Source organism: Balaenoptera acutorostrata, chromosome 1 (assembly GCF_949987535.1).
Source record: "Balaenoptera acutorostrata chromosome 1, mBalAcu1.1, whole genome shotgun sequence".
NCBI classification, from domain to species: domain Eukaryota; kingdom Metazoa; phylum Chordata; class Mammalia; order Artiodactyla; family Balaenopteridae; genus Balaenoptera; species Balaenoptera acutorostrata.
In genome coordinates, this window is record NC_080064.1 from 12,303,924 (window position 1) to 12,327,361 (window position 23,438).

Below are 23,438 nucleotides of genomic sequence, written 5' to 3' on the forward strand. Positions count from 1 at the left end.
GCCGGGGCGGCGGGGCGGAGGGAGCCGAGGGGGCGGAGAGGGCGGAGGGGCGGGAGGCGCCGCGCCGCTCCTGGTTCTGCTCGATCGGGTGACCGACCGGAGCCGCCGGGGGCGCGGGCGGCCCAGGTAAGCGGGGCGGGGGTGGGGTGGGGGTCCTGTCCTTCCGTCCCCGCCCCGGCGACAGACAGGTGACAGCACGGGCAGCCCTCGGCCGGCGCCCACCCTGCTCCCCAGGCGGGACCCCAGCCCCGTCGCTCCCGGTGGGGCCCCGCGGGACGAGGGGCCGCGGGCGCTGTCCTTCTGTCTCAGTCCCTCGGTCTCTGTCCTCCGAGTGGAGGGAGGGCAGTTCTGGGGGGAGGGCTGGGGTCCGTGCCCGGGAGCGGCACGCGGAGAGCAGGGATGGGCAGGGCGGAAGCTCCCGCACAAAGAGGACAGCGTCCCGCACATGGATCGAATTAAAGTCCCCGGCAGCGCCCCACAGTGACCCGGCCGGCCGCCCCGCCGGGCTGCTTGCTGGAGGGCGCTGGGTTTCCGGAGCTCCGGGGAGCTCCGGGCCCCTTTACCCAGCCAGGGTCAGGCGAGGGGAAGGAGGGGCCGCAGGGCTGCCCCTCTCTGGGCCTCAGATCCTCTCGGGGGCTGGGAAGGGGTGGGACTGGGCGATTCCCAAGGTGTGTGCCTGGGGCATCCTGGCCTGGGTCCTCCTGCAGCCCGGATCTGAGGACCCCGGGAAGAGGGTGGGCAGTGCCCAGATTCCTGCTCTTCATAATGATGGAAGCTAAGTCCTGGTCCTTGCAGGCCCCCCAGGGGCTCCTCCTCCCCCTCTGGGGCTGAATAACCAGTTAGCTTTTTCTTGGCATCTACCAAGTATCAAGATTTTGAGTACCCCCTCTCCTTTTATCCTCTCAGCCACCCTTCCAGAAAGACCTCATTATTCTCACTTTATGAAAAAACTGAGGCCCAGAGAGGTTCAGTGACCTGCTCAGGGTCGCCCAGCAGGAAAGAAGGGGCCCAGGGTGAACTCAGCCCTTTGTGCCTCTGCTTCCCTGGGGTGGGAGAAAGGAAGAGGGACCTCCTGTGCCAGGCTGCAAGGTCCCCTGCAGGGGGTGTGGGGCTCAGTCTCACTCCCACCTCCAGCAAAGTTTAACTCCCAACCAAGCCTAGTCTACAGCTTAAAGGTAGTTCCAGAGGGTTCTGGAGGGGGTTAGAAGGAGTATGACAGGGGACAGTATGGCGGCGGGGGTGAGGTGGGGTACACTCCCCACCCCTGGAGGCCCTCCGGCTCAGCCAGCCTGGGCCCTGCCCTGGGCCGCAGCCGAAAGCCCGGCTGGGTGGGTGACTGGATCTCAGCCTCCTTCCTTCCTCTTGACAGGAAATGACTTTCCTTCCCTTTGTTTCCACTTTCTCCGCTTACCCAGCTGGATCTCAGATTCGCCCTCGGGGAGGAAGGGTGGCCGCCGAGGGTCCCCTGGGCTGGGCTGGCTGGGAAGCTGCCCCACAGGGAGCTGTCTCACCCACACCCCACACTAGGGTGACCTGGGGGGCAGTGGGACCAGGGGGAAGCCGGGGCTCCCTTTCCTTCCCCGGGGCTGACTGACGGGGCTTTGAAAATCCCTAGCCCGGCCCCTTCCCCTGGGGCCTGAAGTCCCTGCCGGAATCACAGGGGAGGGATGGGGGTGGGGGAGTGCTGCCCAGCTGTGAACATCTGGTCTCAGTGCTGGGACGTTCGCCTTGGACGTTTTCTGAGAAACCAGCAGATCTGATTTCCCGGCGGGGGTGGGCTGGGGTGGAGTGGGGTTCAGGGCAGGAGGGGAGGGAGGCAGAGGAGGCATCCTCAACTGTCTCTGGGGATGAGCCCAGGATATGCTGACCATCAGATAACTGGTCTGGATTGGGCCACCCTGGGGTAAGAACAGGCCTGGGAATTTTGCCCCACCCCTCCCCCCCACCCCTGAGCCATCCAGGGAAGAAAAAGTGTGTCCTCTCAGGCTCAAGGATACCCCCTGGACTTCCAGGTTGCATGGTGCTCTGTTAGAATTCCAAGTCTGCAACCTCTTGCTTGGGGCCTCACCTGGCCTCATCTATAAAGTGGGGGCATAACGCAGGCTGTGTTGAGAATTAGGTGACTTTTGAGGCTGGGAAAGCACTCTCCATAGTGCCTGGCACAGGGCGAGCACTGTATCAGTGAGTGCCCTTGTTTCTTGCATTTAAAGGTTAAACGCACTCTGAAAATTGTTTGCAAAAATAGATTCTTAAACTTGTAACAAAGTATGAAATTGAAGTCGAGGACAACCAACAGAAGCAGATGTACTTCCAAACATCACTTACAAAACAAGAAACAAAAGAGAAGTACTTTAAAGCTTTATTCATATATTGGTTTCTTATTCAGGTTTCTTATCAGAAGGAGCTGCAGGTTTTAACCAAACATAAACCAATTTAAAAGGAATTTAGGAGCATATGTTGTTGTTTTTGTTATTATTATTCTCCATCAGTCTCCAAGAGAGCCCACGGTGGCCAGTGGAGGGAAGACTTTGAGTGGCCACTCGGGCTCCAAGTCCACATTAGGGTCCCTTGGGGCCTCACCCCCGACCCACCCAGCCCCACCTCTCCAGGTTCACTCTTTGGGTCCCTATTTACTCTCCTCCCCATGAATCTATGCGCCGGGCTCTGGGGCCATGTCGGCGTGGCCCATATGGAGAGTAAGATAGAAAAAGGGCACAGTCCTGAGCTGAGTGTGGTCGACTCACCCAGCCCATGACCCCACCTCATCCCTAGCCCCGGAGCCTACTCTCTGCAGGAACCACCTGAGAGAAGGAAAATGGGCTCTCCCTGGTGGGGATGCCGCCCCGCTCCCAGATCCATGCTTTGATGTCTACTGTGAGCCGGACTTGGGTCACACAAACATTACAGACACAACTGAAGGTAGATGAGGTCACTTGTCAGTTGGGGGGGCGGGCAGACATGGTGATGGTGAGTCAGCTGTCATTGCCCTGTGGAATAGACAACCGCCCTGGAGTCGGGAATCAGGGGAGGCTTCATGGAGGAGGTGATGTTTGTGCTAGGCTTCTAAGGAAAAACTGAAATTCACCCTGCAGCAGGGAGGAGAGGAAAAACAGGTGGTGGAAACATGCCAGGGCAAGTAAGGGAGAAAGATGGTCCAGGAACCGTGAGTGGTCCAGGGTGGTCAAAAATAGGTTGAGGCCAGGGAAATTTAGACTTTATCTTGAAGGTAGTAGGGAGCCATGGAAGGCTTTTGACTAGAGGAGAAACAGATTTATGCTCCAGAAAGATCACTCCAGAGACAGGGTAGGAGGCAGGTTTGGAGATCATTGAGGCACCCTCACCCCTGTGCCTGAATCAGGGCTGTGATTCTGGAGATGAGACTGAGTGAGACGTTCTGGCCATAGAATCAAGACTTGATTGGATGTGGACTCTGATGGCGGAGAAAAGGATGCTGGTTTGTGAGCTGGGCCGGGAGAGGGCAGAAGAGCCAAGTGGCCAAGAGCATGGGCTCTGTGTTCAGATCCCAGGTCTGCTGCTGCATGACCCTGAACAAATGACTTCCACCTCTTCACCTGGGTTTCCTCATCCGTAAGATGGGCACGGTAATTGTGCGGTAATAGTGCCTCTCCGCCGCAGCAGTGGGAGGCTCTGTGAGTTAATGAACAGAAAGTGCTTAGGGGGGCTTCCCTGGTGGCGCAGTGGTTGAGAATCTGCCTGCTAATGCAGGGGACACGGGTTCGAGCCCTGGTCTGGGAAGATCCCACATGCCACGGAGCAGCTGGGCCCGTGAGCCACAACTACTGAGCCTGCGCGTCTGGAGCCTGTGCCCCGCAACGGGAGGGGCCGCGATAGTGAAAGGCCCGCGCACCGCGATGAAGAGCGGTCCCTGCACCGCGATGAAGAGTGGCCCCCACTTGCCGTAACTAGAGAAAGCCCTCGCACGAACCGAAGACCCAACACAGCCAAAAATAAAGAAATAAATAAATAAAGTAGCTATAAAAAAAAAAAAAAAAAAAAAAAAAAAAAAAATTCTCCCTTAAAAAAAAAAAAAAAAAAAAAAAAAAAAAAAAAAAGAAAGTGCTTAGGGCCCTGCTGGCACAGGATAGGTCTTGGTAAATGGTAGCTCTGATTGTTCTTCTGTCCCCTTTCCCTCCTGGAATCCAGCCCTGATGTTCTGACGAGAGTCACACTGTTTCCCGCCCACCGTGGAGCTGGCCTGAACGTTGGGGACGTCAGCTTTCCCAGGAAAATCCAGATCCCAGATGAGGGAGTTAACTTGGGGTGCGGCGCTGGGCTGGGACGGGCAGTCAGCTGCCCTGGGAGTGGGGAGCTGGAGGAGCGGCCCCTCCCTCACGCTCCTTAGAGGAAGGAAATTAATCATTGGTGAGGTGAGCAGGGCAGGTCTGCCCTCTGCTCCTCCAGGTGTGTAGGTCCGGGGGAGGGGTATTCAGGACTGCTGGGTCCCACCCTGTGGCCAAGTCACGTGGTGGGCACCTGCCCTTCCCTGTGGAACATCCGCAGCTCCTTCCGTGGCTGGGTGGGGCGCTGGCACTGTGGAGCGGCTGCTCCTGTCTTGTTGGGAGGGGAGAGGCTCCCTGCCCTGGGGGTGTCTGCGTGCCCAGGTGGAGCACCTCTGCCCCCGCCCCTGCCATGCCCCGAACCCTGCCCAAGCCTGCGCCTCACTCTGTCCCCAGCCCCACCAGAAGCTGAAGCAATGGCCTCAAAGCCTGAGAAGAGGGTCGCCTCGTCTGTCTTTATCACCTTGGCACCTCCACGTCGAGATGAGGCTGTGGCTGAGGAGGTGAGGCGGGCAGCTTGTGAGGCCCGGCCTGGCTGCCCCCGGGCATCTCCTGCCCCCACGAAGGCACCCGGGGCTGGCTCTGCGGGGAGGCTCCGTTCCTGGACACCCCCCAGCAGGGCTGCAGCTCCAGTGCCAGCTGTTCCACCTCAGCTCTCCAGTGGAGGTAAGAGGGTGAGGGCGGTGGGTGGGAGACCGGGTGAGAGGCATCACCAAGGCGGGGAGGAAATGGCAGGCTCTGAGGTCACTCGTTGAGCACCTACTGTGTCCCAGGCAGCCTCTGGAACCCACCTGCCTGGGTTCGAATCCTGGCTCCCCCACTTCTTGACTGTGTGACATTGGCAGGCCACTTAACCTCTCTGTTCCTCAGCTTCCTAATCTGTAAAATAGCAATAATGATAGTACCCACTTCAAAGGGTCCTTGTGAGGATTAGATGAGTTAATACATATGTAAAGTGTTGAGCCCAGCGCCTGCCGTGTAGAAAGTGCTAAATACCCACTGTTATTATTCTGGGCCAGGCACTGGGAATGTGAAAAGAGAGAAGGTTTTCAGCCTGCATGAAAATTACCTCCTAGTGGGGGAAACAGAGATAATAAAAACATAAAATATAACATCAGGAAGACACAAACACTCTACTAGAATAGAACACAGTGAAGAGCTGGGGAGGTGCAACTTTTTATGGGGTGGTCAGGATGGCTTCTCAAAGAAGGTAACATCTCAGCGCAGTTAAGACCTAAATGACAGAGTGGAGCTAGAAGGGAAATGGGAACAGTAAGTGCAAAGGCCCTGAGGCAGGAATGAATTTGGCAAGTTGAAGGACCTGAAAGATAGTTTTGTTTTCTCTTGCGCTCTGCCATTCACTTGCTGTGTGGTCTTAGGCAAGCTGTTTCCTCACTCTGGGCCTCGGTTTCTTCCTCTGGAAGATGGAAATTTGGTCATGTATGTGATGTGAAATCTCAACTGTTGGGTAGAAGCAAGGAAGGATGACAACCTAGGGGCCCGAGGTGGCTCCTCATCTGACAGGGCACCAGCTCGAACAAGGAGGCGCTGAGACGCTTAGTGTGAGAGGCCAGCCCAGGATGGCAGGTGAACCCCCTGGAGTCCTCAGATGCCTAGTCAGGTGTCCTTCATCCTGGCAGAAATCCCCCCCATCTCTCTCTTGAATTCCTGCGCTAGCTGGGACCTGCCCACCCTTCACAGCTGAATGTCTAGAACCTCAGGCAGGTCCTGGGAGAGGCCTCAGCTCTCCTGCTGTCTCTTCATGACCTGGTTCCTGACTCAGTCAGTTCCCGTAGAGCAGATTGTCACACTTTAGCGGCATCAGCATCCCCTGGGGGCTTGTCCTAACACAGCCGGCTGGGCCCTACCCTGGGCCTTCCTGATTCAGCAGGTCTGCGGTGGGGCTCGAGAATTTGCATTCCTTACATGTTTCCAGCTAATGCTGATGCTCTGGTCTGGGGACCACACTTTGAGAACGACTGTTCCAGTCCAAAGGCGTTAACAGGTGAGACTTGGGGAGGAGAAGAGTAGTTCTCAAAGTGTGGCCTTGGAACCCGAAGCGTCAGCATCACCCAGGAAATGTAAATTCTAGTGTATATTCAAAACGCAATTTCAAAAAAGTAAATTCCCAGAGCTTACCCCAAACCTGCTGAAGCAGAAGCGCTGGGGTGGGCCCAGCCATCTGCGTTTGGACAAGCCCCCAGGCGATTCTGGGGCAGACTCACAGGTCTAGAACAAGCTTCGCATCTGTATAGCCCTTGGGCAGAGGGGTTCTTATCTTTGTCAAATGGGTGGGAAACCTGAACCCAGAGAGGTGCCCCAGCGAACGTGCAGGGAATGGGACCAGAGCCCAGGTCTTTAGGCGGCAGGGCCTTGAACATTCTCTGTCTGCTCTCCCTGGGTGTCTAGGGCGGTCTGACCTCGCTGGAGCCTGGCCTGCCTTGTGCCCCCATGACAGGAGGTGGGCAGAGTGCCTCCATGCCCTCTATCCCGGGGCGCTATTAATAGCGCTCCCCTTGAGTGTGGCAGTGGGCACAGCCCTGCGCTGCGGCTTCTCTCCCGAGTTGCCCAGTTGCCTCTCCCCAGGGAGCTGGACAGCCCCTTGTCTGGGCAGCCTGCAGAGGCGGGGTTACACTATAGTGAGTGTTCCTGGATGGAGGCGATCCTCCACCCCTCCTCCTCCCTCCCTGCCGGGAGTACCCGCTGGCTGGCAGATAGGGTGGAGGCCACCTCCCCACCCGCCATCGCCCCACGCCATGCCACTCCTGTCCTCTGTGTGTGTGTGTGTGTGTGTGTGTGTGTGTGTGTTTGCTGTTGGGTTGTTGCTGTTTAATGAAACTTTTAAACATACACAGGAGTAGGGAAAACAGTACAAGGAACCCTGTATACCCCACATCCAGTTTCAACAGTTACCAAGATTTGGCTACCTTTGTTTCATCTGTTCCTTTTTTTCTTTTCCTTCGTGAAGTATTTAAAAGGAAATGCCAGTAATCAAGTCACTTCAGCCCCACATTCTTCAGGGTGCCTCTCTAAATATGGCCTTTTTCTTACATAACCCCAAGGCCAAACAATGCATAACAAAATCAACAGGAATGCCTTATGATTATCTAATAGTCTATCCATAATTAATTTTCCCCGAATTGTCATTAAAATGCCTTTTAACTGTTGGATTGTAGAGGAAAGGATGGTTTACATTGTGTCTTGTATTTCTTTTGAGCTGTATCATTCAGTGGAATATTTAGCTTTTCCTTGTCTACAAAATGAGAATTAAATGAGATGATTAATCCTTTGAATCAGAATCCAGATAAGGTCCATAGCAGTGCTGGCCAATAAAAACATCATGCAAGTCACAAATGCAAGCCTCCTGTGTAATTGAAAATCTTCTAGTATCCACACTGAAAAAAATGAAAAGAAATATGTGATATTACTTTTAATGATATATATTATGCAACCCAATATATAAAATAATATATAAAATTATCTTTTCAGCACGTAATGATTATCAAAATTATTAATGAGCTATTTCACATTGTTTTTTAGTGCTAAGTTTTCCAGCACATCTCAATAGCCACATGTGGCTGGTGGCTTCTGTACTGGACAGCACAGATGTATACGTTATATATGGTCATTTTTCTTAGGTCTCTTAATTCTAGGGACATCTCCTCTCTTGGTCTCTCCCAGGCCATTAACTTCTTGAAGAAACAGGGTCCATTTCTGTAGAATGTCCCATACCCTGATTTGTCCCTTTGCCTCCCTGTGGTCTCATCCAACTTGCCCCTCTGTTTTCCAAATTTATTATAAATGGAGTTAACTCTAGAAACCTGATTAGTTTGAGTTGGTTTTTTTTTATGTTTTGGGTTTTTGTTTTTTTTTTTTTAATTTTTATTTTTTAACTTATTTATTTATGGCTGTGTTGGGTCTTCGTTTCTGTGCGAGGGCTTTCCCTAGTTGTGGCGAGCGGGGGCCACTCTTCATCGCGGTGCGCGTGCCTCTCACTTTCGCGGCCTCTCTTGTTGCGGAGCACAGGCTCCAGATGCGCAGGCTCAGTAATTGTGGCTCACGGGCCCAGTTGCTCCGCGGCATGTGGGATCTTCCCAGACCAGGGCTCGAACCCGTGTCCCCTGCATTGGCAGGCGGATTCTCAACCACTGCGCCACCAGGGAAGCCCCGGGTTTTTTTTTTTTTAATAAGGACATTTCATCAATGGTGCCCATCCCTTCCTATACATAACACGAGTCAGAAGACCCCTGATGTCTGCTGAGGTTAATCAGTGGGTTCAGGTGATGATAGCTAGACCTTTCCTTTGGAAAGTTCGCCACCAACTGTCCGCTTGATACTTTCAACACCTGATAGTCATTACCTGACTCTGTTATTTAACTAGGTGGTGGTTCCCACCCTTGAGTGGCATCAGCATCACCTGGAGGGCTTTTTAAACACCCCATGACTGGGCGCCAGCCCAAAGTTTCGGATTGGGCAGCTGCACGGCAGGCCGAGAAGCTGTGTTTCTAACGAAGTCCCAGGCGGCGCCACGCCGCTGGTCCAGGAGCCACGCCTTGGGAACCACAGTCTCAGGGGTTAGTTTTGCTTACATCTGCACAAGGCCCATCCAGCGGGGATTTCAGGCGCTCTAGCACCCGGCTAGGGGAGGCTTGCTGGGAAGGGCTTTGGCGGCTACTGTTTTCTGAGCCTGTGCCACGTGCCAGCCACTGTGCCAAGCCCTCACCTGCATCATTTCACTTAATCCTCATTAACAGCCCTAAGCCATTGAGACCCATGTTCCAACTGAGCAAACTGAGGCTCAGAGAGATTGTTTCTTGCCGAAGGACACACAGCAAGTCAGTGGCAGAGTCAGAGATGGAACCCAGGTCCCGGTGACCCTGGACCTGAGCCTTTAGCCACCATGCTGCACGGCCTTGTGGGCAAGTGTCCCCTCCTCTGTGCACCTGCAGAGACTCTGGCCAACCCACCCTCCCCTTCTGGTTGCAGGATGTTCGCTTCCTCCCCCTCCCCTGGATGGCGAGGACGCACTCCCCGACCTGGACCTCCTCCCACCTCCGCCGCCGCCCCCTCCAGTGTACCTGCCTCCCGACGAGGAGCCCCCTGCCCCGATGGGGGCGTCACTCATTTCAGACTTAGAGCAGCTGCCCCCACCCCCGCCGCAGGTACCGCCATCCCTTGGTCCCTGACGGAGCCCCGTGGGTTGGGGAGGGAGGGTCGGGGCCTTTTGGGGTTCTAGGCCTGGAGGTTGTTTGGTCCCTTCTCCTACTTCAGGGCAGTCCCTCTTCAAAACTCTTTCAGGCTGGTAAAAATTAGGCGTGGTTTTCAAGGTCCCTGGAGAAGGGGTGCCACACCCTTCCCCCCGCTAAGTGCCTCCTTCATCTCTGAGGACGGCATTCCCCTGTGTCTAACCTAAATCCCTTATGCTGCATAGAAAACCCGTATTTAATCCTCTGCCCTTAACAGAGGCGTTGTAGAAATGCGAGAGGTTCCAGGCCAAGGGAAACCCTGATTCCAGGAGATTCCTTAGAAGCAGAGGGAGGTAGCTTTGAAGGAAGCTGCTTCCCTGGGTGAAGGAACCCAGGGCAAGGAGCTGGGAGATCTGGCCTCAGTTTCTGCCTCTGTACAAAGGGGCTAATTGCGCCTGGTACCACCAGATGAGGAGCAGAGCTGAGAGGGCCGTGTGCGGTCCCCACTGGGTGACTCTTCTCCCCTTCTATCCCCGCAGCCCCTCGTGGAGGGGCCTCCGCTGCCACCTCGGCCCAGTCATCTCAGACCCACAGAAGAGGAGCTGCCGCCTCCCCCAGAGGAGCCTGTGGGCTTCCCCGAGAGAGAGGCCTCCACAGGTATGGGCACAGGGGCGGCAGGACTGTGTGTGACCCCCAGGGGCCCTTGTGCGGCCAGCATGAGCTTCCAGGGGGAAGCAGGAGGGAGGGGCCCCCGTGTCTGTCCCAGCTCACAGTATGGTGATGGGCCTTATAGTTGTGCATCAATTTTATTTTTATTGCATTAACCTTTTTTCCTTTATAACTAAAATCCATTTAAATATTGATCAGCAAACTTTGCCATGATAGCAAAAATGCCCTAAATTGTTTCACTATGTAATTTTTTGAATACATAACACCCTTACGTAGTACAAAAGAAAAAGCACAAAAGGGCACACTGTGAAAAGTCTTTCCTCTGCCCCATCCCTGTATCACCTAGTTTCCTTCCAGATAGACAACCTGTTAATACCTTGTGCATATCCTTTCAGAGATATCTTACGTGTATGCAAGCAGATACAAATATACCCTTCCCCCATTTCCCCACAAATAGTAGCAAGCTCTGTGCTGTTCTGCACTTTGCTTTCATTCCTTTGCAGTCTTAGAGCTCGCTCCACATCAGAACATAAAGAGGTTCCTTGTTCTTTTTCACAGCTGTGTAGTATTCCTTAGCAGGGCCCAGCCACATGCATTTAACTAGTTGCCTGTGGACAGGTGCTCAGGTGGTAATGCTGAGTGAACCGCCTTGCACCTGATCATTTTGCTTGGGTGCAAGTTTGTGAGATAAATTCCTAGAAGAGGAAGCACTGTGATATTTTTGCCAAGTTGTCTTTCTTGGTCATCCAGATCTACATTCCCACCAACAGTGTCGGAGTGCCCGTCTGCCCACAGACTCTCCAGCACTGTGTGTTACTTATTTAATAAATGGCTATTAAGTGCCTACCATGTACCAAGGCCTTCTCTAGTCCAGGGTTGTAAAATAATTCTCCTCTGGTTTCTTCCAGCGTTCTTATGGTTTCCCTTTTCACCTTTAGATCTTTGATACGTTTGGAATTATCTGGGTGTAAGGTGTCACGACAGAGTTCCTTCTTTTGACTTTTCTGCAAATGGCAACCCAGTTGTCCTAACGCTATGTGTCTTTTTTTTTCTTCTTCTTTCTAGTTGTGGCGTGCCGGCTCCAGGGCACACGGGCTCTGTAATTGTGGCATGCGGGTTCCAGAGTGTGTGGGCTCTGTCGTTTGTGGCACGCAGGCTCTCTTGTTGAGGCGCGCGAGCTCAGTAGTTGTGGCTGTGGGCTTAGTTCCCCCGCAGCGTGTGGGATCTTAGTTCCCTGACCAGGGATTGAACCCGCGTCCCCTGCATTGGAAGGCGGATTCTTTACCACTGACCACCAGGGAAGTCGCACACTATGTGTCTTGATTTTAGCTTTTTAAAGACCCTTTGCCTTTTTTGGTTTTTGGTTTTTTTTTTTTTTTGGCCACGCTGCTTGTGGGATCCTAGTTCCCCAACCGGGGAACCAGGAATTGAACTCAGGCCCTTGGCAGTGAAAGCATGACGTCCTAACCACTGGTCTGCAAAGGAATTCCCCACCTTCCTTCTTTATCTTTTTTTTTTAAAGTAAGGTTTTATTTATTTATTAATTTTTATTAACAAGTTCACAGCTCGTTGCTGTGAGTGGGCTTCTCATTTTGGTGGCTTCTCTTGTTGCGGAGCTCGGGCTCTAGGTGCATGGGCTTCAGTAGTTGTGGCACGCAGGCTCAGCAGTTGTGGCGCACGGGCTTAGTTGCTCCGTGGCATGTGGGATCTTCCTGGACCAGGGCTCGAATCCCTGTCCCCTGCATTGGCAGGCGGAGTCTTAACCACTGTGCCACCAGGGAAGTCCCCCACCTTCCTTCTTCTTTTTTTTTTTTTAATTAATTAATTTATTTTTGGCTGCGTTGGGTCTTTGTTGCTGAGCGTGGGCTTTCTCTAGTTGCGGCGAGCGGGGGCTACGTTTCATTGTGGTGTGCAGGCTTCTCATTGCGGTGGCTTCTGTTGTTGCGGAGCATGGGCTCTAGGCGCTTGGGCTTCAGTAGTTGTGGCTCACGGGCTCTAGAGCGCAGGCTCAGTAGTTGTGGCACACAGGCTTAGCTGCTCCACTGCATGTGCGATCTTCCGGGACCAGGGCTCAAACCCGTGTCCCCTGCACTGGCAGGCAGATTCTTAACCACTACGCCACCAGGGAAGGCCCCCCACCTTCCTTTTAATGTCCCTCATGACCCTGCCCATGAGCTGAGGCTGCATTTACAACGCCCGGGGCTTTGAGACAGAGACCTGGCACTCCTGGCCAGTTCTGGGTGGCGACTGGGTACAGTTCTTCCAGGCTGGGCGGGTCATGGCCTGTATCTCCTCTACCCCAGACGTCTGTGCCTTCTGCCACAAGACCGTGTCCCCTCGAGAGCTGGCTGTGGAGGCCATGAAGAGGCAATACCATGCCCAGTGCTTCACGTGCCGTATCTGCCGCCGCCAGCTGGCCGGGCAGAGCTTCTACCAGAAGGATGGGCGGCCCCTCTGTGAACCCTGCTACCAGGTAAGCCCCAGGGCAGTTCCCCAAGTGCCTGGCACTGAGCTGGGCACCTGGAAGACGTGGTATGATCTCTTTCTCCACAACAATCTGGGGAGGTAGGCACTGGTGACCCATTTTACAGATGAGGAAATTGAGGCTCAGGGAGGGGAAGGAACTCAGCCAGGGTATGTTCATTTCCTGTGACTGCCATAACGAATGACCACAAACTTGGTGCCTTCAAACAGTACACATTTATCCTCTTATGGTTCTGGAGGTCCGAAGTCCAAAATCAGTTTCACTGAGTCAAAATCAAAGTGTTTTGCTCCCTCCAGAGGCTCTAGGGGAGAATCCATTTCCTTGCCTTTTGCAGCTTCTAAAGCCATATTTCTTGGTTCCTTGGTCCATCTTCCAACTCAGCAGTGTGGCATCTTGCATCAGTACCTCTTTTCCTTCTGTGTCAAATCTCCCTCTGCCTCCCTCTTGTAAAGATACTTGCGATGACATTTGGGGCCCACCTGGATAACCCGGGATAATCTCCCCATCCCAAGATCCTTAACTCAGTCACATCTGCAAAGTCTCTTTTGCCATGCAAGATAGTCGCAGACTCCAGGGCTTAAGATCCAGATATCTTTGGGGGCATCATTCAGCCTTTTACACTGTCACCCCAGGGCTCTCTGGTTCTGAACCCTGCCCGTGGTTTTGTTTTTTGTTTTTTTTGTCCATGCCACGCGGCTTGCCGTATCTTAGTTCCCCAACCAGGGACTGAACCTGGGCCTTCGGCAGTGAAAGCACCACGTCCAAACCACTGGACCACCAGGGAATTCCCATCCTGCCCGTGGTCTTGCTGCTCCCTCACCTAGAGCCACAAGGTTCCAGTACACGGTGTGACGGGGCATCTCTGGATACCAAAGACAGTCTGAGAGAACTAGTTTGGATGCCAAGGTGTTAGAATTGCTAACTCTCTAGTGGCATGTGGTGGCGTTTTTCCAGGCTGTATACAGAACTCCCACGTATGCATCACCTGGGGGTACAGTGGATCTCACCTTGTCCTTATAGATTGGTAGCACCTGGCAATCTGCATTTTTAACAAGTCTCTCAGGTGATTCTGATACACATTGAAGTCTGAAAACTACTGATTTGAGGTGTTAGAATATTTGGAGTCGGGACTATTTAGAAAGCTCAAAATGATCTGATCCCAGGCAGTAAGGTGCTGTGGAAGGAGAAAGGAGCCAGCCCATCCCACCCTGACCCTCTGACCCCATCAACATGACAGTGGGGGGTGTCCTTACGCTCTTCCCCAGCTTGGAGCCAGGCAGGGGTGAGGCACTGAGGCGAAGAAGGGGTGAGGGTGGGCTTACAGCTGGGAGCAGCCAGGAGGGGCTTCAGCAGTGTGCTGGTGAGACAAGGGCTGCCCCCAGGACGGTGGAGGGGGGAAGCAGGGGGAAATGCTTCTCCCACCAAACGTATCTGTCCAGAGGAAATCAGGTTAAGATGAACAGGAAGGGGAAGAGACATGCAGGGGAAAAGGTGGATGGGTTAGCAAGAGGCCCTCTGTTCTGCCTCAGTGATACCTACCCCTTTCTTTCTCCTTCTCTCTCTTTCTCTCCCTCTCTCTCTCTGTCTCTCTCTCTCTCATCCCTCCTCATTCCAGAAAGGATTTGAGGCAGCTTATAAGAACGCACATATACCTGTAGTCAATAATAATGTTGTAGAACTTCCCTGGTAGTCCACTGGTTAAAACTCCGTGCTTCCACTGCAGGGGGCATGGGTTCAATCCCTAGTCGGGGAAGTTCCACATGCTGCACGGTGCAGCCAAAAAATAATAATAATGTTGTACACTTAAAACTTCGTTGTTAAGAGGATAGATCTCATATTAGGTATTCTTACCACAGTAACATAAAAAAAAATTTTTAGAGGATACATATAATACCATGAGATATAAAATAAATAGATAAAACAGAGGAAAATCAAGGTAGACAGTTAGTACCCCAAAAATATGTGAATGAAAGACCCCTGTACTCATCCTAAAAGTGGAGCATGGAATTGGACTGTGAGCTTCCAAGTGGCCAAATGGAAAAGGGTAATAAGTTTCAAGGTTTATCGTCCATAAAATAAAAAGCACAGCAATTCCTCTGGGAATGCCTTTTACTGGCTCTGAAGTTTTAGAGAAATTTCTCCTATGGGCCCTCATGGACCCTGGCCTCAAGCATTTCCTAGTAACAAAAAAAATGAAGTCATAGCTTCATGGCAGGATTCCTGACTGTACACCAGGGATATAGTGCCAAACTCGATCCCCTCTAAGCAATGTGGAGGTTTGGGGGTAGTAGTTCCAGGCCAATTGCATGAATGTGAGCACCTCTTCCGTATCTCTGCCTTCTGGGCCCCTGTGGGTAGCCAGTCTGATGCCCCTTGTGGCTTGGAGTGGGCACACCCATGGGATGGCTCTGAGGCAGTGGCCCTCTGTCCCAGGACACCCTGGAGAAGTGTGGCAGGTGTGGCGAGGTGGTCCGGGAGCACATCATCAGGGCCTTGGGCCAGGCCTTCCACCCCACCTGCTTCACGTGTGTGACCTGCGCCCGGTGCATCGGGGATGAGAGCTTTGCCCTGGACAGTCAGAATGAGGTGTACTGCCTGGACGATTTCTACAGGTACAAGAGGGGTCCGTGCACTGCATGGGGCACGGAGGACAGGGTGGGGCTCAGGCGGGATGGAGGAGCCGAGCCTGAGCGCTGGGGGCTGGGTCAGAGCTGGCCTGCAGAATCCAGGACTGCCTGTTCCACATACCCTGTGTTGGACTTAGCACCTGCTTGCAGCTGACACTTTTTGAGCAATTCCCCTTGGGTTTAGGCCATTTAATCTCAAAACTGTCTTACAGGCAGGCACTATTAAAGGTTCTGTTTTAGCAAATGTGGAAACTGAGGCATGCGGTACATAAGTACCTAAAGTCTCCCCGATCGTAAGTATGGAAGCTGCGATTCAAACCCCCACTGACCTGATGTCCAGGCCTTGCTCTCAAACCCCAGACCGCAGTGCCTCCCCTCAGAGCTGGAGCCATGTGGAGTGGTAGCAACACACATCTGCAGGGCCCCGTCCCTGCCCTCGAGTTGCTCGCTGCCCAAGGGGAGAGACAGGTGTACCTAGTAAAAAAGGAAAGAAGAAGAAAAAGCAGTGACCTATAATACAAGACAAATGAAATGGGTGCCCCTCTGCTTCCTTAAATTCTAATGTTCCCATCACTTACTTGCCTTGAGCTAATTATACCCTGGGAAGCAGGGTCTGATTACACATGTCTCTCCATCCGCTCCTGCCAGGAAGAAATAGGTGTGTGTGGTTGTAGCTCCAGGTGTAGTTAGATAGCAATGGGTCTGAAATAGCTCTGGGAGGTGAACCAGAGCTGGCCTGCGTTCTGACAGCTAATTTCTGTGGTTGTCGGCGTGAGCGCCTCCTGAGCATAAGTTTCTTTCCCTCTAGGAAATTCGCCCCTGTGTGCAGCATCTGTGAGAATCCCATCATCCCCCGAGACGGGAAGGATGCCTTCAAAATCGAGTGCATGGGAAGAAACTTCCATGAGAATTGCTACAGGTGTGAGGTGAGTGGAGCAGTGCTGATTTAGTAAGATGCAGTTGATCCTGTTCAATCACCGCACAAGCCCTGTTGAAAGCCTGCTGTGTGCCAGGCCCTGGGCCGGGACAAGTCCAGGCTGGGGCTCTGCTCTCAGATTGCTCACCATCCAATAGCAGAGACAAATGAAAATGAAAATAATTACAAATATGCTCTATTAATCCGAACTCTTTGAGTTAATGATAGAAACCAAACTCAACCTGCTTTCTACAAGAAAGGGGATCTTACGGGAAGGCTCTTGATGGTGATATCATTGATGACATCAAATGATATCATAAGGCTCTCTCTCCATCTCTCGGTTCTGCCTTTCTTGTGTGTTTGCTTCATTTTCTCTTCCTGTGGGCTGGCATCCTCTGTGGGGCAGGGGGTACAGTGCGTGGCCATGGTTGGCTCAGGTTTATATCCTTCCAACTTAGAAACCCCATCTAGGGATCCCGTACAGTCCCAAGAAGGCCTCTGATTCACCCAGCATGGGTCACATGCCCATTCTGGACCAATCAGTGGCCAGGAGCTATGATTGATAACCTCTGGGATCAGGCAGGCAGGACTGTATGAAACAGACTGGGGGATGCTGGGCAGGCCCACACCACAGATGTCCTTTTCAGGTGCTAAGAAAGAGCATGTATAAATCAGCTTTGGGACAAAGAAGGCAGTGATCAAGTCAAGTGATCAAGGCTGGTGCAATCAAAGGCACTCTTTTAGAGGAGGCAGTGCTTAACCTGGGTTTTGCAGGATGAGTAGGAGTTTGCCACGTATTCAGAGAGGGGAAATGAAGTCCAAAAAGAGGTATGGGCCTGTGAAATCCTACTGTGGCAGAAACAGCCTGAAGAATTGGAGGAAGTAGAAGTTTCGAGGAGTGTCTGGAGTGTAGAGTGCTGGATGGTGGTGGTAACAGTGAGGCCAGAGAGAAGGAAAGGGCCCCCTCTGCCAAACAAAGGAGTCTGGACTTCAGGCTGCAGGGAGTGGTGAGGCTGAGGTGGGGAGGCTGGTTAGAAGCCGGTGCAGCAAGAAATGCCTGGGGAGTCGCACAGGCCCCACACTCAGAAGGGTCCCGTGCTTGCTTTGAAGCTCTGCTGTCATTTTCTTTTAATTCGTCATTTTTGACTAAGGGATTCTGCATTTTCATTTTGCCCTGAACCCTGCAAATTATATAGTCAGTCCTGCTGGGGAGGCTGTAAGAGTCCTCCCCTACCTCTTCCTGTTGCCTCCATGTCACCGATGTTTCTGTCTTCTCTGGTGATGGTGACAAAGGTGTCACCTAAGTGGGGACTCCAGAGCAAGTCTCTCTTTTTTTTCTTTCTTTCTTTCTTTCTTTTTTTTAATTGAAGTATAGTTGATTTACAATGCTGTGTTAGTTTCTGGTGTACAGCAAAGTGATTCAGTTATACATATATATATTCTTTTTCATATTCTTTTCCATTATGGCTTATTACAAGATACTGAATATAGTTCCCTGTGCTATACAGTAGGACCTTGTTGTTTATCTATCCTATCTGTAATAGTTTGTAACAGAGTAAATCTCTTAATCAGCCAGTGAGTGATTCCAAACATTTATTTACGCACATTTAAACAGATATTTAGGGAGTTCTCTGGTAGTCTAGTAGTTAGGATTTGGCGCTTTCACTGCCATGGCCCGGGTTCAATCCCTGGTCAGGGAACTGAGATCCCACAAGCCTCGTGATGCAGCCAAAATTAAAACAATAATAATAATAATAAAAACAGATATGTAGAACCAAGAAGCATTTTCGCTGAGGGTGACCAGGGAGTTTAGTCGAGAAGTTGACACATTGCTTCATGATTATGTTGATTTGTTCTAGTTCAAAGTCCGGCTGATAATGCATCTTGAAAGAACAATGGTGAAATTCAGGTGCTGTTATCGCTATGGCCCACGTTAGATCTAGTGGTGATTGGCATTTGCCCGGGCCTGGCTGGTGAGCAAATAAGCCCTCCCTGCTCCTCCTTGCTCAGCTTGGCTGAGGCTACCAGGAACATTGCCCAGGCTCTGCCATGAGTCAGAGTTTGGACTCCACCAGCTGTATTTCAGGCTGTAAGGCTCCAACTACAGCGGCCTAAGCAGATGTGGGTGCTGTTTCTCTAGGAAGGGAAATGGGTTTCAAGATGCCATCCACGCTCCTTTCACCATTCCTCCCTACTTTTATTTTTTTTTTTGGCTGCACTGCCCTGCATATGGGATCTTATTTCCCTGACCAGGGATCGAACCCGTGTCCTCTGCAGTGGAAGCTCGGAGGCTTAATCACTGGACTGCCAGGGAATTCCCCATTCCTGCCTACTTTGTGGTCCATGTTATTTCTTACTATTGCTGGAAGGGTAACAATACCTTCATACTTGGCTAGTATCTTACTTATTTATTTTATTTATTTATTTATTTATTTATGGCTGCGTTGAGTCTTCGTTGCTGCGCGCGGGCTTCCTCTAGTTGCGGTGAGCGGGGGCTACTCTCCATTGCGGTGCACGGGCTTCTCATTGTGGTGGCTTCTCTTGTTGCGGAGCACAGGCTCTAGGTGTGTGGGCTTCAGTAGTTGTGGCACGCGGGCTTAGTTGCTCCTCGGCATATGGGATCTTCCCGGACCAGGGCTCAAACCCGTGTCCACTGCATTGGCAGGCAGATTCTTAACCACTGTGCCACCAGAGAAGCCCTCGGCTAGTAGTTTTTAATATATAAAATGCTTTCATGCACATCACCTTATTTAATCCTAATGATGATCTTTCGATATGGGAGTTCCCGTCTCCATTTAAGATGAGGAAACTGAGGGTGAGAAAACTGGTTCTGCCTCGTGTTCTTCTGGGCTGGGTTTGGCCAGCTTTCTGCCACCTAACAGCTCCTTCGCAAACCGTGCGACTCGGTCATGGCTGATTCTCATTTAGAAGAGGTCACGTGTGCCCCTGCGGGACTTTAGGTTTGGCACTTGGTGCTCTCAGAATGCCGAACAAGTGGCTGTTAGGAATAGCCCAGAGTCCCCTTGAGACACTCGAGGTGCAGTTCCAGGGGAGAGACACACAAGGGTGTCCTCCGCAGCTGGCCGAGCTGGGTCAGGGTGGCACCGTGACCCCGAAGTTGTCTCTATGGAGACCAACCCCTCTGTTCTGATCAGTGAAGCTTCCAGGGGACGCCAGCCGTGCCCTGAGCCGGGTCTCTGGACATCAATTGTTCCTGTTATTTCCTGCGTGTGCCCGGGTGAGGCCCAGATGAGGTGCGGGCTTATGGCAGAACGGTGAATTTGGCAAAGTTTGGGCCCCAAGTCCCCATCCTCCTCATTGTAAAATCTTTTGGTGATTTAGAAAATTGGAAATATTAAGGTTTGTGCTAGTGTTGAAGCTGTTCAGGCAGTGGAACAACAAAAAGAATCCTGAACTCTGAGCCTGGAGACCCCGTCCCCTCCCAGCTCTGGAACCAGCTGTATGACCTGGGGCAGGCCGCACCCCTCCCCGGGCCTCAGGGAGGGTGTTAAGGCCCTGCTAGCCCTTTCCACGGCCCCTCAGGGGGCTTCTCCACCAGAGGGCCCCCTCTTCTCCCAGTGTCCTCGGTTCTCCCCTCAGCTGATCGCGTTAATTTCCTCAGTGGACGCTGGCGAGTCCCACCTGTGCACACTCCACGCCGCAGTGCTCGGGCCTGGGGTCCATCCGCGTATGCCTTGTTCCCGCAGGACTGCAGGATCCTCCTGTCTGTGGAGCCCACGGACCAAGGCTGCTACCCTCTGAACAACCGTCTCTTCTGCAAGCCGTGCCACGTGAAGCGGAGTGCTGCAGGGTGCTGCTGAGGGCACCTGTGGGCTGGGGGCCGTGGTCGCACACTAGCCCCGCTCGGGGTCCCTCCCCAACTTGTCTCCCTTCCTGACCTGCTCTTGCACACTTTCCTTCCGAGCCACACAGGGACCAGCCTGCAGGCCTGCCCCTCATGTCCGGGACCCAGGCCTCCTCCCAGCTCAGAGCGCCCTTTAGACTCTCAGCTGTTCCTTCTCTCCTCTGGGCACCGGGAGGCTTTCGTACCATGAATATCGTGCCTGGGGGTCCCATCTCCACGACTCTGGCCCCTCTTGAGCACTGGCCTTGACCTCCATTTCCAGGGGTGAGTTGGGGTGAGTATCTAGATGGCACCCTGTGTCCCTAGCAATGACACATTAGCTCTGGGGGTGCTGAGACCAGCTCTGCCTTGCAGGACTGAACTATTTCAGGAAAACTGCAAAGTCCCTTAAAAAGCACTATTTTTAAAATTTGAAGTTTAAGTGATGAGAAACATTCTTCAGATTTTTTGGAGGGGAGGTGGGAATCTTAAAAGAAGATGCCTTCCTTTGTTCATAAATGTACAAGATTGTGACCTACTGGTGGTGTGGCCATGGACTTCCCACACTGGGGACATGTCATGCTGACATGGGACCCAGGCATGAACCTGAACAGCAGAGGCAGGAGCGAAGGATGACACGCTGACACCCAAGGAAGTCAGCAACCCCTGCACCCTGGCTTCCGGTGCCTCCTTCTGTGTGCAACAGTGATTCAGCAGACATGGATTGAGTGCCTGTTGTCTGCTGGGGAGCAGAGTACAGGAGCTCTGAGTGTGCCTCCTGCAGCAGCCTTGACTACGGCCGTGCACACGCGCGCGCGCACACACACACACACACACACATTCCTCCAGGACAGCAACACAGGTGTCCTCCAACCCCTACTCGGGCCCTCCAGCCCAGGCTGCCCTGTGACCACTGCCTTCTCAAGGCCACACCTAGAAGATTCTTTTTCTCTTTTAAGGGAAATCATTTTTGTTGCTTTGTAACTTCTAAGACATTTTGTAGAACATGAACACATTAAACAAGATGTGCTTTCCTCCCTGGGGTTGTCTCGATGTACCATGTGCTCCTAGGAGGGTGCCCTGGGCTCCAAGTACCAGGAGAGTTTCTCTGTAGGGCCCCTTAAGGGCTTCAGACCAGAGCACAGCTTCTTGCCCGAAGCTTAGAGCGGCGAGTCGCAAACTCCAGGCCTTCCCATGCCTCCACAATTTCTATCATACAAGGACCTCCTATTCTATTATCTCTTTAATATTTTCTTTAACTCAACATCCTTTTTTTTTTTTTTTTTTTTTTACTCACTTACCGATTTAGTCTTAGGTTAACTAAGCAATATATCCATGCAGTCACATGTCGATGTGCTAGTTATACATGAAAATAAATGCATAACTATTCGAAGTTTGTCTGTGTTCCAACTAAGACCTCACCTAGGTAAATGCTGGCCTTTGATAGTAGCACCAGAAAAATGTCTGAGCATCTGCTCAGTGTGGCATGAATGTCCAGCAAGTGCCTGTATCCCCTACCCCCAAACTGGGGCTCTTCTCAGCAGGTCAAGAAACTCCTATCCCTCCTCATCCCCAGCAATGAAGACTTACACTGGCCGGCTCACAGGTGCACTGTTCCTGGGCACACCCACCAGCAATGAGGTGGCTGCTGGGGGACCAGGGTGGTCCCTGCAGGAGGCCCTCTAAGGCCACCAAATCCTTTAGCAGAGTCAACACCGCCCTCAGGATGTGCTCTCTGCACGTGGGCCACGCTGCCCGTGAGCTAGCTCGCCCGCTGCAGCTCGGACACCACCAGCTGGGCTTGGTGAGCGCAGCTCCGGAGAGAAGGATACGGGGCCAGAAAGGGCGCTGGACCTGGGGGCAGGTGACCCCGGTCTCAGACCTGGCTCTGCTGCTCTACAGTGTGGACAAGTTATTAATCATCTGAGCCTTGCTTTTCTCATCTCTAAAATGGAAGCAACACTAGTATCTATCATAGAAGATTGCTGGGATAGAAGTGTTGGGCTGGTGAGGTTTCTGACAAGCTCGTGAGTCGCTTGTACCGTCTGGTGCTGGCTGGCAGTTCTTAGCCATCACTCCTGTCAGCGTTCCTCCACGGTCCTTTTGAAGCCCATCAACCAGAGACCACTGGGGACATGCATGCAGTTCGCAAAGTTGGGTTTATCATGCTGGCTGCAGGGGGCGGGGTGCACTGCATGGGGAACGGCAGGGCATCTCAGTAAGCGAGAGTTGGGGGGCTCCTAGTACTTGGGTAGGTATTGAGGGGTTTGGGGAGGATTTAAGGAAGCGGGGGTTTGCTCCGGATGTGTGCTGTCAGGAAGCAGGGGCGTTCTATGGTTGAGAAGCTTGATTCTTTTCTATCTAGGATGTGGCGCTATAGCTGTGGTTGGTAGGGGAGCAGCAGTGGCTCATGGGATGAGGGATATTGGCCATTTTTGTATCTAGCCCAGAGGTGCTGGGCTCCAGGACACGCCTACAGTGCTCTGTGAGGTTGGAGCTCACCAAGGCCCAGAGGTGAGGGCCAGGCTAGCAGCTCCCAGCTGTCGGGCCACTTTTCTCTCTTAGTCGCCAAGTTTGGTTTGGTGTGGTTTTTCTTGTCATAAAATTGTCATCTTGTGCTGTGGTTCCTCGTGTCCCAGCCTATTTCTGGTTGGCTGCATTTGGAAGGGTGGTGTCTGGATGAAATTCTGAGGGGTGCCTTTGTCTTCTGGGCCGCACATTCATAAATCACTCCGTAAGGGGACACTTCTAGGGAGATTTATGCAACGTAAAATAAGCCAGTCAGGAAAAGACAAGGTGCTGTATGATTCCACATATGTGAGGTCTTAGAGTAGTTAAATTCATAGAAGGGTGGTGGGTTAGGGGCTACGGGGAGGGGGGTTAGGGAGTTGTTGAGTGAGTACAAGATGTGAGTTTGCACAATGAAAAGTGGTCTGGAGATGGATGGGGGGAGGTGGTTGCACAACAGTGTGAATGTACTTAATGCCACTGAACACTTAAAAGTGGTTATCTAGGACTTCCCTGGTGGTGCAGTGGTTGAGAATCTGCCTGCCAATGCAGGGGAAAATGGGTTCGAGCCCTGGTCTGGGAAGATCCCACATGCCACCGAGCAAATGGGCCCGTGAGCCACAACTACTGAGCCTGCGCGTCTGGAGCCTGTGCTCCGCAACAAGAGAGGCCGCGATAGTGAGAGGCCCGCGCACCGCAATGAAGAGTGGCCCCCGCTTGCCACAACTAGAGAAAGCCCTTGCACAGAAACGAAGACCCAACACAGCCATAAATAAATAAATAAATAAATAAATTAAATAAATAAATAAATAAATAAATAAATAAAGTTACATCTGTTTAAAAAAAAAAAGTGGTTATCTAAGGAACCTGCGTGCTGCAACTAAGGAAGCCCACGTGCTGCAACT

At 52.4% G+C, this 23,438-nt stretch overlaps 1 protein-coding gene and 1 long non-coding RNA gene across 3 annotated transcripts in view; one reads left to right on the forward strand and one right to left on the reverse strand.

Moving 5' to 3' along the window:
• Window positions 1-21,062, forward strand: FBLIM1 (filamin binding LIM protein 1). Of its 2 annotated transcripts, XM_057553120.1 has the most exons (9): window positions 31-126; window positions 4,165-4,281; window positions 4,695-4,964; window positions 9,285-9,460; window positions 10,024-10,141; window positions 12,457-12,626; window positions 15,072-15,250; window positions 16,074-16,191; window positions 19,889-21,062. In XM_057553120.1, exons 2-9 carry the CDS (start codon window positions 4,263-4,265, stop codon window positions 20,000-20,002), a joined length of 1,164 nt encoding a protein of 387 aa, XP_057409103.1. In that variant the 5' UTR covers window positions 31-126; window positions 4,165-4,262; the 3' UTR covers window positions 20,003-21,062. The 2 variants fall into 2 exon arrangements, with proteins under 2 accessions (XP_057409106.1, XP_057409103.1); XM_057553123.1 differs by lacking the exon at window positions 4,165-4,281 and having other exon boundaries at window positions 1-126.
• Window positions 7,294-23,438, reverse strand: part of LOC130708862 (uncharacterized) — a 22,602-nt gene continuing 6,457 nt past the window's right edge. Inside the window, exons 2-3 of the long non-coding RNA XR_009009285.1 lie at window positions 15,595-15,739; window positions 7,294-7,693 (exon numbers count right to left, since the gene is read on the reverse strand). This is a non-coding gene — a long non-coding RNA (uncharacterized LOC130708862). The remainder of the gene's footprint in view (window positions 7,694-15,594; window positions 15,740-23,438) is intronic.

Bases quoted from the DNA above. Each gene is read 5' to 3' on its own strand.
- FBLIM1 (XM_057553120.1), top strand. The intron at 10,142-12,456 runs GTATGGGCACAG...CCTCTACCCCAG, and splicing joins CGAGAGAGAGGCCTCCACAG to ACGTCTGTGCCTTCTGCCAC. The intron at 12,627-15,071 runs GTAAGCCCCAGG...CCTCTGTCCCAG, and splicing joins TCTGTGAACCCTGCTACCAG to GACACCCTGGAGAAGTGTGG.